The sequence below is a fragment of the Gorilla gorilla genome, chromosome 1, assembly GCF_029281585.2.
Source record: "Gorilla gorilla gorilla isolate KB3781 chromosome 1, NHGRI_mGorGor1-v2.1_pri, whole genome shotgun sequence".
NCBI classification, from domain to species: Eukaryota; Metazoa; Chordata; class Mammalia; order Primates; family Hominidae; genus Gorilla; species Gorilla gorilla.
The window spans coordinates 162320666-162340583 of NC_073224.2; the positions used below are offsets into that span (position 1 = coordinate 162320666).

General features: G+C 36.4%; 1 protein-coding gene across 8 annotated transcripts in view; it reads left to right on the forward strand.

The window, feature by feature from the left end:
• ZZZ3 (zinc finger ZZ-type containing 3) overlaps nucleotides 1–19918 on the forward strand; it is a 121462-nt gene that overhangs the window by 52277 nt on the left and 49267 nt on the right. For 3 of the 8 annotated variants that reach the window (XM_019020065.4, XM_019020070.3, XM_055350873.2), the window contains one exon: nucleotides 148–1703. The exons of the other annotated variants lie outside the window; for them this stretch is intronic. In XM_019020065.4, coding sequence (XP_018875610.1) covers nucleotides 199–1703 — 1505 coding nt within the window. In that variant the 5' untranslated portion in view covers nucleotides 148–198. The remainder of the gene's footprint in view (nucleotides 1–147; nucleotides 1704–19918) is intronic. 8 annotated transcript variants of the gene reach the window in all.

A 19918-nucleotide genomic window follows, 5' to 3' on the forward strand; every position in this document is an offset into this window, starting at 1 on the left:
TCACATAATTTAATATTGGCAGTTATATAGATAGTTATAGACTATAATGTCCAAGTATACTTGGGTTAAAAAGTTATAGCTTTATACTTTCGTTCTAGGTATATTAACTATTACCTTTTTCTCATTATTTTGTTTACATTTTTGAAGGTTTCCCAATGAGTGGATCATGATGACCGTATTGTAGGGACTTGCCATAGTATGGCTGCTTCCCGATCTACTCGTGTTACAAGATCAACAGTGGGGTTAAACGGCTTGGATGAATCTTTTTGTGGTAGAACTTTAAGGAATCGTAGCATTGCGCATCCTGAAGAAATCTCTTCTAATTCTCAAGTACGATCAAGATCACCAAAGAAGAGACCAGAGCCTGTGCCAATTCAGAAAGGAAATAATAATGGGAGAACCACTGATTTAAAACAGCAGAGTACCCGAGAATCATGGGTAAGCCCTAGGAAAAGAGGACTTTCTTCTTCAGAAAAGGATAACTTAGAAAGGCAGGCTATAGAAAATTGTGAGAGAAGGCAAACAGAACCTGTTTCACCAGTTTTAAAAAGAATTAAGCGTTGTCTTAGATCTGAAGCACCAAACAGTTCAGAAGAAGATTCTCCTATAAAATCAGACAAGGAGTCAGTAGAACAGAGGAGTACAGTAGTGGACAATGATGCAGATTTTCAAGGGACTAAACGAGCTTGTCGATGTCTTATACTGGATGATTGTGAGAAAAGGGAAATTAAAAAGGTGAATGTCAGTGAGGAAGGGCCACTTAATTCTGCAGTAGTTGAAGAAATCACAGGCTATTTGGCTGTCAATGGTGTTGATGACAGTGATTCAGCTGTTATAAACTGTGATGACTGTCAGCTTGATGGAAACACTAAACAAAATAGCATTGGTTCCTATGTGTTACAGGAAAAATCAGTAGCTGAAAATGGGGATACGGATACCCAAACTTCAATGTTCCTTGATAGTAGGAAGGAGGACAGTTATATAGACCATAACGTGCCTTGCACAAATTCACAAGTGCAGGTCAAGTTGGAGGACCACAAAATAGTAACTGCCTGCTTGCCTGTGGAACATGTTAATCAGCTGACTACTGAGCCAGCTACAGGGCCCTTTTCTGAAACTCAGTCATCTTTAAGGGATTCTGAGGAGGAAGTAGATGTGGTGGGAGATAGCAGTGCCTCAAAAGAGCAGTGTAAAGAAAACACCAATAACGACCTGGACACAAGTCTTGAGAGTATGCCAGCCTCCGGAGAACCTGAACCATCTCCTGTTCTAGACTGTGTTTCAGCTCAAATGATGTCTTTATCAGAACCTCAAGAACATCGTTATACTCTGAGAACCTCACCACGAAGGGCAGCCCCTACCAGAGGTAGTCCCACTAAAAACAGTTCTCCTTACAGAGAAAATGGACAATTTGAGGAGAATAATCTTAGTCCTGATGAAACAAATGCAACTGTTAGTGATAATGTAAGTCAATCTCCTACAAATCCTGGTGAAATTTCTCAGAATGAAAAAGGGATATGTTGTGACTCTCAAAATAATGGAAGTGAAGGAGTAAGTAAACCACCCTCAGAGGCAAGACTCAATATTGGACATTTGCCATCTGCCAAAGAGAGTGCCAGTCAGCACATTACAGAAGAGGAAGATGATGATCCTGATGTTTATTACTTTGAATCAGATCATGTGGCACTGAAACACAACAAAGAGTATGTGTAAATATGGTAACCATGAATTCTGATTTGTTTATTATTCCCCAAGTTTTTCAGTATCTATTCATAGTGTTTTTATTACAGCCAAAATTAATGTTTTCACTAAAATTTTAGGTTTAATATGATTTTCTCAACTCTTAGAAAAACTCCAAAAAAAGACTTAAACTCAACTTCACACGTGTGTTCTATGACAACATGGTCTTTCCAGTTCTGATATTTCATGTCTCAATTAGAAAAGACATGGTTGGTAGTGTTTTTGTTTTTTTAATATGTTCTATATCATTTTTAGTTAATTTATACAATGGAAACACATTGAGTTACCACAGTATGCTTTGATTTATAGTTCTAGATAGCATAGGACAATTAATGAGTGCTTAGACATCATCCAGATATGTGAAGTCTGGCAGGCTTGACATCTACTTTTATCTTAGTTACTTACATTTAATTCCCAATTAAAGTTTTTTTATGAAAAAATGTGCTTTATGCATCATCTTTGACTTTGACTTAGAGAAGTGGATATTACTATTAACACTATGACAGTATATTGTAATTAGCATATTAGCAAGGGTTAGTCTACTGGATAGTTTACATAAAACATTTGACATAGCTTTTCCTGATACTAAATATAAAGGAAGACTGTATCTTAAAATATTATCAGCTCTCAACCTTTGCTAAGTCACTGTTGTAAATAAAGAATTCTGTATCCAAATTTTTCACAATATTACTTGCTTAGATTTCCTATAAAGTATTCAGGGCCATAACACAAAAGATTTGGAGCTTACTATGTCTAGATAATCCTGAAAGGAACTAGAACACACAGTGCTCATCATAAATATCATGATTAGCAACAATAAAAGACAAACTTATGTAATAAGTTAATTACGTTTATTGCTACAGGGTAGGCTTTTGAATTAATATCACAATCAGATTATATAGACTGTACATAAATACTTTGATTTGAGGAACATTTCTAGTGGTTTTGTTGTGACAATTGCCAGACCCTGGTATGTGTCAGATCAAAGTATCAAATCCTGGTTGTGGGACATAATATTTTTTTTGCCATGCATTGTAGATAGTGTAGATTTGTATATGGTAATACAGTGGTCTTTCAGCATAGGCCTCTCTTCTGAAAAGTTTTCTTCTGCTTTCTTTTGAAATACTGTCTTAATATTGTATTTGATAGTTCATGTCATCTGAGCATTTTACAATTTTGTGAAAATGTTAGGAGTCTCGAGTATTTGGAATATTTGAAGTCCAGTTTTAGATAGCAAAACAACTCATAAATGAAGTTTTTTTTGTATTAGAAATAAGTTGAGTTCTGCTGTTCATATATACTGTCAGTTTTTTTGTTTGTTTGTTTTTGTTTTTCATTTTTTGAGACAGCATCTCACTCTGTTGCCCAGGCTTGAGTACACAGGTGCAATCATGGCTCCCTGCAACCTTGACTTCCCTGGGCTCAAGCAATCCTCCCATCTCAGCCTCCCAAGTAGCTGGGACTACAGGCACATGCCACCACTCCTGGCTAATTTTTTTTTGTATTTTGTAGAGGCAGGTTTTCACCATGGTGCCCAGGCTCGTCTTAATCTCCTGGGCTCAATTGATCCTCCCACCTCAGCCTCCCAAAGTATTGAGTATAGGCATGAGCCACTGCACCTGGCCTAGTATCAGTTTTTAAAAGTAGACCTGTTTATCTGCAGTGCAGGGAAGGAGAGCATATGTCTTAGGAAAATACCAAAAACTAAAGAAATGTGAATTTTTATAAAATGATATATGTTCTGTTCTTTGCTTTTTATTGTTTTAGTCTTGACTCGTTATTGATTGTGGAAATTTTTTTTCTAGTAAATCACCACAGTATTACTTTTTGTAAGAGATTGCCTGATAATAATTCTGAAGGATGATGTTCACATAAAACAGTTATCTAAAGATACAGTCATAACATTGATATTCCACATTCATAACCCTTTGAGGATGAGAACAGTACAGCTTAATTGGTGCTTTTATACATTTTATATAGTGTGCTTTTATATGTTTATTTTTCATGCATTCCTTAAGATATAGAGACTCCTTTGGAATTTGGATGCTAGTTGCTTTGTTAGAACAGTGTTTTCAGATTAATGCCTCATTGGGTGACATTGGGGAAAAAATTACTGATTCTTGCCTTTTTGCCTTGCTCCAGATCTTTTGAAGGATAGCACTTTTTTGTTTGTTTGTTTTTTGTTTTGGAGACAGAGTCTCACTCTGCCACCCGGGCTGGAGTGCAGTGGCACAGTCATGGCTCACCGCAGCTTTGACCTACCTCCCAAGGCTTAGGTTATCCTCCCACCTCAGTCTCCCAAGTTGCTGCTGGGACTACAGGTGCACGCCATCACACCTGTCTAATTTTTTGTAATTTTAGTTGAGACAGGGGTTCGCCATGTTGTCCAGGCTGATCTTGAACTCCTGGGCTCAAGCGATCTGCCCGCCTTGGCCTCCCAAAGTGCTGGGATTACAGGCATGAACCACTGTACCTGGCTAGGATCACACTTTTGAGACTTTTCTCTTTTTTCTTTTTTTTCAAAGGAAGCAAATCAGAAATGAGATGGAGTATCATGATTAGCATCTCAGAGCTAATTTAAGAAAAATTGGGAGAGGGTGTTTGATCATGTCAGATCTAATCTCTTTCAGTAAAGTCTCTTTCCTCCCCCATACCTTCATTGTCTAGAGCCAAGAGATGGTTGGATATAATGTTGGCTCTTTTTAATCCAAGTTGCCATTGCTAAAAGTAGCATCATGACACCTGTCTAGTGCTTTCAAGTCTCAAGTAAATTTCTGGCAGTTTGAAAATGATGTTAAAAAGCACTTGGGTTTTAAAAAAAGGCACTTGAAGGAGATGGTTTATTCTCCTCCTGTACACACATATGTACATACCTTGTCAAATGTTACTTCTCTTCCTTATTCTCCCTGTGCTAGAAACGTTCTTCAGGTAATTGCTTTTTGAAACCGAGGTTGAGCATTGCCCAGCCTAAATATGAATATCTCTACCAGTAGGGAATGGATACTTCTTGATAGCCAGTTTTAAAAGTAAGTTGTTAATAGAAAATACTGAGCATGGCATAATTCTTTGTCTAGAGCCAGGAGGACATAACTCTGTGTTATTCTAGTTGAAACTTTTCCTCTAACCTAACAGTGATCAACAGCCTTCTATCCTAGTGTTCAGCTTATAGTTTATCTGTCTTGTGTGCAAAGATATCCCATATAAGGTCATCCGATCACTTGTAAATGTTTGTGAAAGTATTGTGTAGAATCCTAGCCTTAGATATGATTTATAGTAAATTAGGCATTAGACCAGGGAAACAAATCTGTGGATGTTCTGGGTACTAGCTTGATGCCTCTCTAGATGCCGTCCCTCTTCTCTAGCGCATAAATCCACTTGCTTTTATATATTTATTTTTCCAAATGGAGAACCCCACTGTGAGAAAGGGACCAGAGAATATCTTTTTCTCTGGCAAGATTCCATCTGTGGATTATTTTATTAGACATGCCTTCTGAAAGATTAGGGGTGGAGGATCAAAAGAAATATTCTTTATCTGAAAGCTCTTTGATCTTCAGGGTTGATAGAATCTGTTAAAGTGTTAGATAATACAGTACCTAATGATTTCTTTTTAGGCTTAAATAGCCTCACTGAATGAGATTATTTATTTAGCTGTGATTGCCCTTTCTGTTTCGGAATTGACCTCTTGCTAATTTTTGAATCAGGAGCACTGAAACAGATCTCTAAATTTTGAAGGTCTGGCTCTAGGAAGCACAAGTGTGGAAGATTTTAGGTCTTAGGTTTTAATGTTCAGAGCGTTTCTTCCAATTCAAAACGTAATCACTGGAAAATAAACTTCTAAATGAAAATGTGCTTTGGTCAGTTGCCTCTGAATTATCATTGTGCAACATTACTTAAATAAATTTGTGTTTGAAAGACCTTGGGTATCTTCATTTAAGGATCTTTGGTATTATAACATTTCATGAACAGATAAGGGGGTGAAAAGTCAAATTTAGGGATTCTAGATTCTTGAGATCTTACAAAGATTAACTCATTGATAACAGATTGCTAACATTTATACCAGTTCTTAAGTTTCTAGATAATGAACCTGTAAGATAGTTATTGCTCATCTAAGAGTGTTGCTCAGGTACTCTGCAGGTGAGAATATTATTTTCAAGTCACGTTTAAGAGTTTCTAAGAATTGTGTTAAACTTGGTTTTTGGAAAACGTTAATGATAGTAAATAATTATAATATGTCCTATTGCACCATGCTTATTTCATAGTTGATTAAACAAACATTTGATATTTTCATCAATTTTGGAAGCTGCATAGAGAAAATCTTAATCAGTTCTTGGAGATTTACTTATTGAGAGTCTACTTTTACTGTTGGTCAAAGTAATTTCTTTCAAGGGGCCAGAAAAACTCCAGGATCTTGCTTAAAAATCACTAGAGGAGTCATCCTGCCCTGAATAAGATAATTTTACATCTGTATTGTGCTTCGTAATTTACAAAGCAATTTCATTAGTTTCTCATTTGACTATCATGACAGTTTGAAAGTAGACACAATAGGCACCGTTATACAGTCCCCATTTCCTAACTCGTAATTAAGAATTTTAGATTATTAATTTTAAGTAATATAATGAATTACTAAATAGGATCAAACTTCTATCTTTTAATTACTGGTTTGAACTATACTTGGTTACCTCATCCGGTGAGGAGTTACTTCATGGACTTTTGGGTTTCTATGTTGAGAACCCTCATGGAGCAGATCTTGGGGACTCAGTTGTCAGGAATTCTTTACCCTGAGGTTAAGTTCTGTAATTGTAGTCATGATTATCTGATTTTTATTTGTTACAGAATCAGCATTATAGGTAAGTACTTTGCTTTATTTATTGAATGAAATACTTTCATGTTCATTATTTTAAAGAACGTCTTATTTGTGAAGAATAAACTGGTGAAATAAAACTATGGCTGTAGCTTGATTTCAAATAGAGGATTTGAATAATTTGAAAAGAATACTCTGGGGTATTTTACAATGTGGTAGGTATATTAAAGTCAAAGATTACTAAGGAAAACTCATGCTTGGTGTACCTTCTCAACTCACCAGAAAAGGCTGTAGAATAATAGCCGGATTTACCCCTCTGGTCTGGCACAAAGATTAATGGGAAGAGAGAGGTAGCTTTCTAAAACAGGGGTCCCCAGCCAGTCCATGGCCTGTTAGGAACTGGGCTGCACACCAGGAGGTGAACAGCGGACAAGCAAGCAAAGCTGCATCTGTATTTGCAGCTACTCCTCCCTGAGGTGCACCTCCTGTCAGATCAACAGTGAAATTAGATTCTCATAGGAGCACGAACTCTATTGTGAACCATGCATGTGAGGGATCTAGGTTGCACGCTCCTTATGAGAATCTAATGCCTGATGATCTGTCACTGTCTCCTATAACCCCCAGATGAGATCGTCTAGTTGCAGGAAAACAAGCTTAGGGCTCCCACTGATTCTACATTATGGTGAGTTGTATAATTATTTCATTAGATGTTACAATGGAATAATAAGAATAATAGAAATAAAGTGCACAGTAAATGTAATGTGCTTGAATCATCCTGAAACAACCCCATCACCCAGTCTGTGGAAAAAATTGTCCTTCATGAAACCAGTTCCCAGTGCCAAAAAGGTTGGGGACTGCTGCTCTAAAATATGTAATTTTTGCTTGTAAGTAGAGTAAGCCATTGACTAATCAAAACATTAAGTGAATTTTTTGCTTTTTCCTTTGAATACCAACTTGTTTTGTTTCAGCTACTGTAGATGGTATCCAAAAGTGATTCTCTGCTGTAATCCAAGTATATTTGTACCCAAGTATAATTTAACCTTTTCTTTTTTTTTCTTTTTTTTTTGAGACAGGGTCTCACTCTGTCACCCAGGCTGGAGTGCAGTGGTGCCATCTCAGCTCACTGCAACCTCTGCCTCCCAGGTTCAAGTGATTCTCCTGCCTCAGCCTCCTGAGTAGCTGGGATTACAGACGTGCCACCACACCCGGCTAGTTTTTGTATTTTTTTTTTTTTTTTTTTAGTAGAGACAGAGTTTCACCATGTTGACCAGGCTGGTCTCGAACTCCTGACCTCAAGTGATCCGCCCCCCTCAGCCTCCCAAAGTGCTGGGATTACAGGTGTGAGCCACCATGCCTGGCTTAACCTTTTCTTTTTGATTTAGGTTCATCTTTTTGACAGAGGTTATAAAGTAATACTTTTCTGGCATCATTGCCAGAATAGGTCTGTTTTTTTCCTGTGGTAAATGATTTTGGGCTACTTGGTTTTTTATGTTCTTATAATCTGTTTATTTTCTATGTTCTTTTCTAAGTTCTGTGACTTTTTATTGTTTTCTTCATTTTTGTTGGCTTTCATGAGTCACCTTCCTTTAGTAACTAAGACTTTCCTTCTAATTGACTGCTTTTAGTTTTCTCTGAAATTGGATATCAGAATAACACTTGTCAGAATTATGTCTCATGATTCTTTAGTGATTGATACATTGAGGAGTTTATCTTTGAATGAATATGTGTTAGTGTGTGGGATGTTTGATTGTGTTTTCTTGTTTGTATGCTTTCCGGTTTAGGGGCTGTGTTTCATGTAAGTTACCAGATCTAAATTCTGAACAGAGAAACAATAATTATTTCCTTATATATGGTAAGAAAGACACACTTAGCAATAAACCCCATCTAAAACAATTATTCATCTACAATTTTGACACTAATTGAAGCTTAGCTTTTAGTTGCAGAAACTTAATTTTGGTAATTTTTTATAGAAGTGTACAGAAAACCCAACTTTTTTCCTTCTATACTCACTCTGTCTCAGTACTTCACTTCTGACACCAGATCTGTAGGAAACCTCAACTGTTTTTCTCTCTACTCACACTCAACACTTCTGTGACCAGATTTGTGGTGGTTTTTCCCACTGACCAGTTCTCTGACTCAGTTGAATGTCCTACGATTCCATTCAATATTCTGACACTAACTGGAGTTAGTGCAGACCCCACAGGTTAAGGTCTCCATCCTACAAGACTGCCTCCCACTTCAGAAGCCAATCACAAATGGTAGGTCCTCAGGTTACCGACAGTTTCGGTCTGACTTGGCTACAAATTGGAGGGTCCCACCACCCCCTCCTCAGATTTGATAATTTGCTAGAGTGGCTCACAGACCTCAGGAAAACAATTTACTTATTACGGCTGATTAATTACAAAGGATATTTCGAAGGATCCAAATGAAGAGTCAGATGAAGAGATATGTACGGCAAGGTCTGGAAGGGTCCCAGGCACAGAAGCTTTTTTTCCTGTGGAGTTTGGGTCAGCAACCCTCATAGCTTGTAGATGTGTTCACCAATCTAGTAGCTCTCTAAACTTTGTCTTTTAGGGGTTTTTCAAAATGGAGCTTCATTTCTCAGGCATGCATGATTATTAACTCAATCTCCAGCTCTTCTAACCTCCCCAGAGCACACAAGGGTTGGGGCTTGTAAGTTGTAATGATGGCTTGCTCTTTGTAATGACCATCCTCCACCCAGGACTCCACCCAGAGTGACTTTATTAGAACAAAAGGGTCTCCTATCATCCAGGAAATTCTAAGGGATTCAGGAACTCTGTGTCAGGCACTCCTGTCACTCAGGAAATTGTAGAGGTCTTAGGAGCTCTGTGTCAGGAACTGGGATCAAAGACCGACTATTAGGAACAAAGATTTTTCTAGCATCCCTATTTACAAGAGTTTTAGGAGCTCTATGCCCAGAACTGGCGGTAGAGACCAATATATTTACTTTTTATTATTTCCAAGTAGGCTTAGGAATGTTGTATTTTTACATATTAGTAAGAAGAGTATACCATATATGCTATTTTTTGTGTTGTTTCATGTTATCAGATATTGTAATGTATAGTAATAAATGGGAAGATCTGTGTTGTGATCTACTTCTCTCTTTTTTTTTTGGTCTCACTTTTCAGTGGAATCTTTTTGTTTGTTTAACTTTTATTTCTTTTACTGTGGAAAGCTGCTTTTGTTTGTCCCTTTATTCTCTGATTTTAACATAGGGAAAATCTGAATGTGGCCAGAGGAGACTAATAATTTGTGCAGGACCCTCTTGGGCAAGATTTTCTGTGGTGTGCTGTGACTGAATTTTCACATGTCTACTAATCTTGGGAACTGGATTATAGACATTGTACATATGTTGCTGAGGGTCCGGATTTTGTTTTCTTTCCTTAAAAAATGTTGACATTTGTTCTGACAGGTAGTTAATTTGGGGATAAACTTGGTCCTGTTAAGGCTTATGCTTACCTTTGTTAGGGGAAGTACAGAGTAGCCTGTTCTCTAGATCTCGGTTAGCCTTCTATAGTATGGTCTTAGTGATATCTTGTTTAAAGAGGTAATTTACTATGGTTGATAGAATCATGAATGTTTCTAGCCTTATGAGGACACTGTTAGTTGTTCTTTATATAGCTCCTTGGTAGTTGTTCTTTGCTTGGTTTGTGGAGTCTCATCTTATGTGTGTGCAGCATTATATTCAGCCAGACTCAAGAGGACCTCTATGCAGATAGCATTGTTTGTCTTTCTGTGTTGCTTCTTCCTTTTTGATACTCCGTCCCACAAATTCTAGCCGCTTCAGCTTCCTCAAACTGTTTTCTGTCTCTCTGCTCAGCAACACACCTCCCTGTTCTATAGTACACAGTACTTCCAAGTAGAAAGAGAAGGTGATAATAGGGCTTATTTCATCTGTTTGCCTTCTCTCACAGATCACAGTTACATGCTGTCTGTTGTCTAATGTTTGGAAATAGTTATTATTTGTATATTTTCTCCAGTTTTATAGTTGTGGATGGCAGGATGGCCATTCTGTGTCAGTTACTCTGTTACGACTGTAAGTGGATGTCTCTGATGTAATTTTAGTATGCACTGGGTATGTTTTCTTCCTATAATACTCAAACCCAAGCCTGCAGTTTGATTATCCGGGGATTACTGTGGGTGAGCTTTTACTTATACCTTAAAAAATACTTTCAGCAACTTCTTTTTTTTAAAGAAGTTGAAGTCAGAAATTGTAACAGTAGGAATTTTAATTGAAGAATGACGGTAACTTCTACCTACTTGTTTTAGTTATGATTAGGTATTGCTGAGGTTGGAACAGAAATAAAAATTAGGTTACTGGTGAGATAAAGTTCTTGAGGATGGGTAAAAGAGAGAAGGTGACATACAAAAAGATATGAAACTTTTTTACTAGGTTTCAAATGGTAATTCTAAGAGTCTAAGAAATTACGTATTTGTTAGCTATTTTTCATAGATATTTCAAGGATTTTTGTTGTACCAGATTTGCTGTATAATATTTTAATAAAGCCATGGTGAATATATTCTTTTTCAATCCAGTTTCTAGTAGATGGTTTTCTTTTTAAATAAATTTAAATGTAAAGTATTTTGGAGAAATCTATTTTTCCTTGTACTTTAATTTTTACCATTTGTGTTGGAAAAATTTGATTCAGGTTTTTTTTTTTTTGCTATTTTTCACTTGTTTTACATTATCATTCCTTTTAGTTTATTTTGTTTGTTTTGTTTCTTTTGAGACAGGTTCTCACTCTGTCACCCAGGTTGTAGTGCAGTGGCACAGTCTAGGCTCACTGCAGCCTCAGCCCCTCTGGCTCAAGCAATCCTCCCACCTCAGCTGCCTGAGTAGCTGGGACTACAGGTGTGTGCCACCACACCTGGCTAATTTTTTTTTTTTTTTTTTTTTTTTGTGGAGACAAGGCCTCACTATGTTGCCCACGCTAGTTTTGAACTCCTGGCCTCTTTCCTCGACCTCCCAAAGTGTTGGGATTACAGGCATAAGCCAGCACACCCGACCCTTCAGTTATTAACGCATTCATATATTTTAACTAAAGGTTCTCAAAACATAATTAAGATTATGCTTAAACTTTTAGTTGGAGGGAAGGATCATGTTACCGTCTTAACATGTGAGATGTGAGATTGAAAAAGTGTAAGATGTCAGTTAAGATTACAATAAAAACTGGAAGTATATTCTTTTTTCTTTTATTTTATGATTATTATATTTATATTTTTTCGAGACAGGGTCTTGCTCTGTTCCCCAGGCTGGAGTACAGTGGTGTAATCATGCCTTACCGCAGCCTCGATTTCCTGGGCACAGGAAATCCTCCTGCCTTGGCTTCCCAGGTAGCTGGGACTACAGGTGCGTACCACCACATGTGGCTAATTTTTATATTTTCTTGTAGAGATGGGGTTTTGTCATGTTGCCCAGGCTGGTCTCAAACTCCTGGGCTCAAGCCATCTGCCCACCTTGGCCTCCCAAAGTGCTGGGATTGCAGGTGTGAGGCACCATGCTTGGACTTTTTTTTTTTTTAACTTAAATTTAAATTTAAATTTTTATTTCTTAAATTTTTTCCCAAACTCTTTCTTCACTGGATTTTTTTTTTAAAGGGAGGGTCTCACTCTGTCACCCAGGCTCAAGTGCAGTGACACAATCATGGCTCACTGCAGCCTTGAACTCCTGGGCTCAAGTGATCCTCCCGCCTCAGCCTTCTAATTTTATTTAATTTTTTTGTAGAGACAGGCTCCTTCTGTGTTGCCCAGGCTGGTCACGAACTTTGGGTGTCAAGTGATCCTCCCAAAGTCTTGGGATTACAGTTACGAGCCACTGTGCCTGGCCAGTAGTGTTTTTTGAGACACTAATTATAACTAGATAATGTTTTTATTTTCAAGATGCTTATATTATTTAGATCTAGAATCTCAGAATCTCACTATATTGTTAAACTTTATTTTTAAATTATTTACCAAATCAAGGTGATTGGGCTAGATTTGAGGAACTCTACAACTGCCTTCCAATTAGTTTTCGTTGGCAGTATGATGCTAAGCTTTTGTTTCTACAAAAAAACTTCATTTTGATTTCTGTAGTTATAATTAGTGTATTATACACATGGTTTTGGACTCACTTCTTTCTGTGTTCTTGCCCTTATTTTTGGCACTGCTTAGGCTTCAGTTACTGGCTTTGTTCTTCCTTTGCATCCTCTCTCTGTGTGTTCCCACTCACTGCTGTGGCTTAAATTACTATCTATATACTGATGAATTTTGAAATGCCTATCACCAGCTTAGATTATTCTTGAGTATCAGACCATTTAGTAGATAGCTGCATTTCCATGTCCCATAGTATACCCAATGGAACATGTCTGAAACTGAACTTACTGCTTCTTTCATACTCACATTGAATATTCACGTTTTTTCCTTAATTTGGTGGAGTCTTTTACTTGCCCAATCCAGAAAAAGCAAAGTATTCTTCAACTACTTGTTTACTACACCTTCCTCTCCTACTGTTCTTACTGATTCAGCTCAGTTTCCTTCCTTCCTTCCTTCCTTCCTTCCATTCTTTCGTTCTTTCTTTCTTTCTAATGTAGGCCACTGTCAACTCTTTTCTGGATTACATAACATACTTCCTTATTTGCTTTCTGTGGTGCTAGTTTACTTTGCCAATGAACTCTTATACTGTAGCTGGAGTAAATGTCTTAGAATAAAATCGACTCTTTAAAATGAATCATTGCATGATTTTTAAACATGTCTTTTACTGTCTGCCTCTCACTCTACGTTCTATTCCAATTGAATCTTGATTTCCTTAGTTCCTTAATTATGTTCTCTCATTCTAGGCCCTCCTCATATGCCTAACTGCCTGCTCTACCTTTTCCCTGTTTTCTTGGTTATTGTGCTACTTCTACAAAGCCTTTCTGAATTTAGACATCATATTCTCTGAGAAATCTTTCTTATCTTCAGGACTGATTATTAGTTGCTCCTTGTGTGCTGTGTTGTAGTTATAATTGCCTGTAAATGTGTACAAGAGACCGTAAGATCTTTGAGAGAATCATGTCTGTCTGGTTGGTTGATGTATCGGTGGTGAAATTTCAAGCATTATACTGCTTTGAAAATGTCAGAGAAAAATTTAGCATGCTTTTCATGGTAGAAAAATTTAAATACCATTATTTGACTTTCAAGATTCTGAATTTTATATAGTGTTAGTGATTTTTTTAACATTTAAATTTTCGAAAGAAAAGATAAATATGCGATATCATCATTCATATGGTTAATTTAACTCAGCTATGTGGAGACATATAAGAGGAGTCTCATGTTTACAGATGAGTTGTCCGAGTTTGTTACCTAGTGGTAAAATCATGTTTTTACATGGTCATATAAGAAATGTAAGTTCAGTTTTTAATAATACCAGACTCCCAAAGAGAAGTCATTGTGTTATGAAATAAATTTATGTTTGGTATTATCAGAATGTTTTATATGATTGTAAATACAATTTTACAATCTAGAGTTTTGCCAGTAGGCATTAGAAGCCTACAGAGTGGTTGAGAATTTGATTGTGGTTGTCTTTACTGAATTGAAGGACTTGAAAGAAAATGTGTGTCCTTGCCTTTTTATGTGTGTCTGTTCTATTAATGATTTTCAGTAGAGGATAGTACTCAACTTTCTTGGTAAAAACTCATAATTTTGAGTAGATGCTACAATTAATTTAAAATGACATGTGCTGTGTCTTTGGAGTTACTATGAAATGATAGCCTACATATAGTTTAACATACATGTAGTTTGGGCTATATTTGAGGTATGTTGTTTGTTACAGTATTAGTTTTTAACTAGAAGTTACTAACTTGTCTCTGTTATATGAAACTTTTATGTATTTGTAATACTAGAATAAGAGGTAAACATTTTAGATTTTACAGTGGATTGTTTCATAGAATAGGTAATCTAAAATTCTGGAGTAGGGAAATATCAAGGGAATCTTGATCTGACTGGTTGTCAGGGTTTTTTTTCTAGATGATTGTGAAATTTTTATTCTGTTAGCTATAATATAGTTGCATTTAGCTTTCTATTTTAAGAGAGAAAACTCAATTCTGTGGCATATATTTAGAAAAGCAGAACCTAGGGATAAATTGAAAAGGTCATCTTTTAAGGTCTGTTCCCATAAGAATCTTTGAGTCTTCAGGGGAAAAAGACCATTTTTTGAAGGCTATAATAATGTGATTAAAAAACACTGACAGATTGTTTTAAAATTTCCTATACAAGTTACTTAAATTCAGTGACTAGTAAATAACTTCTTTAAGCTATTTAAAACTAACAAGGACAATAAAGTTAAGGTAATCAGAACTTGTTTGCAGCTTGTTGCAGGAATCAGAAATTCACTCAGAGTATCTCAAACAACAAAGGGGTTTATTTTAAATAAATGATAGCAAACAATCTTGCAAATACTCATGATCAGAAAACAAATTCGAGGCAGACCTCATGAAATTATAACCTGTCAGTATTCAAGATTATATATACTCTCTCACCACTGCTTGTCTTTGTACAGTACAGGCTAGTTTTTCTTATTTTATTAATGTTTTTTGCACACTTTCTTCCTTTCCCCTGAAATTTCATTTTGCAGATGGCATTGGCTTCCTACTGTGCTTGTCATGATCCCAACTTTATATGACATTTTATTCCCAGAGCCTCGTCACAGTCTCTAAAGAGAACCTGGTTCTTGACTATCCAATAGATTGGCTTCCTTGGTCAGTCCATACCTGGCCGAATTATCAATTGTCAGGGGTGGGATTATTGGACAAAAAAAAAAAAAAAAAAAAAAAAAAAGGCTGCATTGGTCTGCTCTTCTAGAGCAAGGGTATATCTTCCAGCAGAAAGGTATGTGGGCAGGTTGGTAGGCTGCCAAAACATGCCCATTATAGACCATTTAGCTTTTTGGGTAAAATTGTACTCTTGGTCAATTAATTGTTTATAAAATGAGATATGGAAACACTAAAACATTGCTGGTTGCAGGGTAAAATCGTGCACCCACTGTGGATAACAGTTTGGTGGTTCCTCAATAAGTTAAACATAGAATTACCATATGATTCAGCAATTCCACATTTATTTATTTATTTTTTGAGATGGAGTTTTGCTCTGTCACCTAGGCTGGAGTGCAGTGGTGCAATCTTGTTTCACTGCAATCTCCGCCTTCTGGGTTCAAGTGATTCTCTTGCCTCAGCCTCCCAAGTAGCTGAGACTACAGGTGCTTGTCACCACGCCTGGCTAATTTTTTTTTTTTTTTTTTCTGTAGAGGCAGGGTTTCACATGTTGACTTGGCTGGTCTCCAATGCCTGACCTCAAATGATTCACCCACCTGGGCCTCCCAAAGTGCTGGGATTACAGGCATGAGCCACCACGCCTGGCTCAGCAATTCCGCTTTTAGATGTATACTCCAAATAATGAAAGATAGGTGTTTAAACATGAACTTGTACACAGATGTTCACAGCAGCACAATTCACAATAGCCAAAAGGTAGAAACAGTTCAAGTGTCCATCAGCTGATGAATGGATACACAAAACAAGGTATATCAATACAATGGAATGGTATTCAACTGTAAAAAGGAATGAAGCTACAATATGAATGAATCTTGAAACCATTGTACTAATGAAAGAAACCAGACACAATAGGTCATATATGTTTCTATTTATATGAAATAATCCAGAAGAGGCAAATTTATAGAGACTGAAAGCAGATGAATAGTTACCCAGGGGTTCGGGGAAGGGTAGAATGAAGACTGACTGCATAATGTGTATAGGATTTCCTTTTGGGGTGATGAAAATGTTTTGGAACTGGATAATGGTGATGGTTGCACAACATTGTGAATGTACTAAGTGCCACTGGATTATATACTTTAAAATGGTTAAAAAGGTAAATTTTATGTGATTTTTACCACAGACAGACGAAACTAAAGCGTGGGGGGATTATGTGCATACCAGGGTATGCACAAGATCATCCACTGGGAGATAGAAGAAAATACTATTTAGAGGTTTTTTGCTCATTTTAAGAATGTCTGGATTTTTTGAAATACATTATAACATATATTTGTAATGCATTTAAGTATAGTAGAACATATAGTTTATAAGTAAGTATACATATATTGGGAACATGCCTGACAATTTTTATTTTTATTTTTATTTTATTTATTTATTTATTTTAGAGACGAAGTCTCACTCTGTTTCCCAGGCTGGAGTGCAGTGGCGCGATCTCGGCTCACTGCAACCTCCACCTCCTGGGTTCCAGCGATTCTCCTGCTTCAGTCTCCCTCCTGGGCTGGGATTACAGGTGGGTGCCACCACCCCCGGCTAATTTTTGTATTTTTTTTAGTAGAGATGGGGTTTCACCATATTGGCCAGACTGGTCTTGAACTCCTGACCTCGTGATCCACCCGCCTCGACCTCCCAAAGTACTGGGATTACAGGCGTGAGCCTCCGCGCCCGGCTGACAATTTTAATTTTTTACCAGTAGAGATGTATAGAGCAAAAAGTGTGAAAATTGTTGTTTTTAATAAGGAAAAGCCACCTATTGCTCAATAATTTTTTACTTCAGCATTTAGGGGAAGTTTTTAAACGCAGTGCCAGATTCTCTTGAAGTATATAGGTTACAGAATCCTAGTAACACATTTAGAGAAACTACAGGGTTCAATGGACATTTACTTAACAGTCTTGAAAATAACTTGGGTTGCTTTTAAGCAAATGGTGTCATCTATTAAAACTGCGCTGACATTTTAAATGTGGCAGGTGTTCCTAAGAAGAGCACCAGAGTGTTCTTGGGCATTAGAAACTTGTTAATGTTCTTTATACTCAGAAACTATGAAGCCAGTAACACTAATGATAATAAGTATGAACATTTGGCATTTAAAGAAAAATCAACGATTGAGGGGGGAAAGAGTCATGATTTCCTCAAGAGCAGGGGTAAGAAGCGTGTCTGACTAATTAATGAGAATTCTTTAAGAGACAAATTATTAGATAAAAATAACTCAGAGTATATAATGTGTATAAACATTATACACAGTGTGTTCCATGTCATTGTGGTTATTTCCTTTTAAAATTGTGATTAAAAAGAAAAACTAGTTAATTTTGTGTGTGTGTGTGTGTGGTGGGGGGGCCCTTTGACACACAGGAATTATGTAGTGGTTACATTAGGTAGCATATGCCTGTAAGGTAGCACTGCTGAATTACCAAGCTTTATCTAAAAAATAAAACCATATAGAATGTTTTCCTCTTTATAAGAATCAGTGCCTCACTTTACTGGACTCAATCCTTGTTGTTCAAAATATATTTGGAACTCAACTTTTGGAACAGTTTGCAGAATATCCTCAGTGGTGGCAATTCCTTTTAAAGGATATTTAATTTTTACTAGAATTTTTAATTATGCAGAAATATGTAACATGGAGAAATATATTTTTTGTCAAAAATGAAATTATAAGTAGTGAAACTTATGTCCTTTTCATGCCTCACTAACCTGAACTAAATGTGACTCATAAATTTGGCTCTAAAGAATTCTAGCAGAACAACTCCATAGGCATTTTGCATACGCACCATATAGCATGTAACACTTAGTGGACTGTTAATTTAACCATCTTTTTTCCTAGATTGTGAGATTTTTGAAGCTAGAAGCCAAGTTTGTTTCTGTGATGTACTTTCTCCATGTTGATTTTAACCGTTGTCATACTTGTTTAAAGATTCAGAATATTTTGTGGATATTTTTTCCCCTCTGTGTGTCTTTTTCTAAACATATCGGTAAAAAGCATTCTGGGAATTCATACTGTTATTGATAACCTTCTTTGATTATATTTTGTAATTCTGCATCTGTTGAAATTTGAATGACCCTTGGCTATCCAAAATTCATTTACTGTGATGTCACCATTTTTGTTGTTAGGTACGAAGAAAGCTTCCTTGAATTGTTTGGTCTGTTGATCATCAATTGTAAAAGCATAGAGAAAAGAGTGAGCAGTTGTACCAGTGTGGAGGCAGTGATTGCTCTGGATTCCTCCACTCTTGCTGCCACCACTGTGTCATCTGCACTCCTGCTACCCCATTCAGTTAATGCTTCTCTGAAGAATGAATTTTTATTTTTTTTTAAAGCCTACCACTCCTGACCCTGCTTTGCTTCTGAGATCAGATGAGATTGGGCGCACTCGGGCTGGTATGGCCATCAACATGAATGTTCTATTTATATTTTCTTCATTAATATTAGAAATAGATTTTAACATCTGGTTTCATGACCATGGTTAGAACCTGAAGTCCTGTTTTGATTTGAAAGTAGATAAATACTGTGTGGGATTTGGAACCTTTAGAACAAGAAATTTATCTAGTAACATATTCCCCTGTATATTGATTTACAGTATATTAAACTTAGTAAAATTTATTTTTTCTCAAAGCTTAAAAAAGTGATATATAGTGTTAGGATTATTGGAACTTTATTTCTTTTCATGTTTTACATTTTTGCACTGAGTTTGTCTTGTAATATAATTAGAAAATATTTAAATAATGAAAAACAAAATTTAGTCTCATAAAGATATTATAGGGGATTTAAAAAGAAACCAACTTTAGTTTTCTTGTGCTGATGAGGAAACAGAACTAAGCTACAGAATCAAGAGACGTTAATGGGGGTCTTAGCCCTTAGCTGGGTAATCATGAAGGAGTCAATCTCTTTGAACTTCATTTTTTCAATTGTGAGATGAAGAGGTTGTGTTTATCCTTGAGGTGGTAACTTCTAGCCTTGTTACTCTATGATTACGTGGCATCTGTAGTTGCTGTTCCACTAGAGTCGGCTTAGGAGAGGCATCGGGTTTTACAGCATTGGATGTGTCTTGATAAGCTACTGTCAGAAACATACTGTGGCTAAAGTAATTTAAGGGTTGTGTTTAAGTCTTGATAGCAATCTGCATATGTTTAAAAAGCATATTTAAAAAATATTTTATATTAGTGTCATGTCATTAATCTGTATGTATTACTGGAAGACCTTAGTTGAGAGATGCATTTAAAATAATTTTCTATTTATTGTTTATAGCTATGTTTTGTAGGGCTTGCTATGTTTTTAAAAAGATGTCACGCAGTCTGCATCAGAGGTAGCACTGCAGAGCTTTAACTGTTTTGTATTTGTTATTAAGTTATTGTGGCATTCAGTCTAAGGGCCCTTTGAAATTTTTGATATATTAAAAATGTATTATAGACTATGCTTAAAGAGATCCTAGATTTTCAAATTTTAATATATATTCGACATAGGGGAAAAGTCAATATGTAGGATATAACTTGTTTAGTTTATCAGGTAGGAATAGCACTCTTGGTATGTGTGTGGCAAGGAATGGAGAAGGTCAGGAGAAAAGAGAAAGGTCCTTGGCTGGAT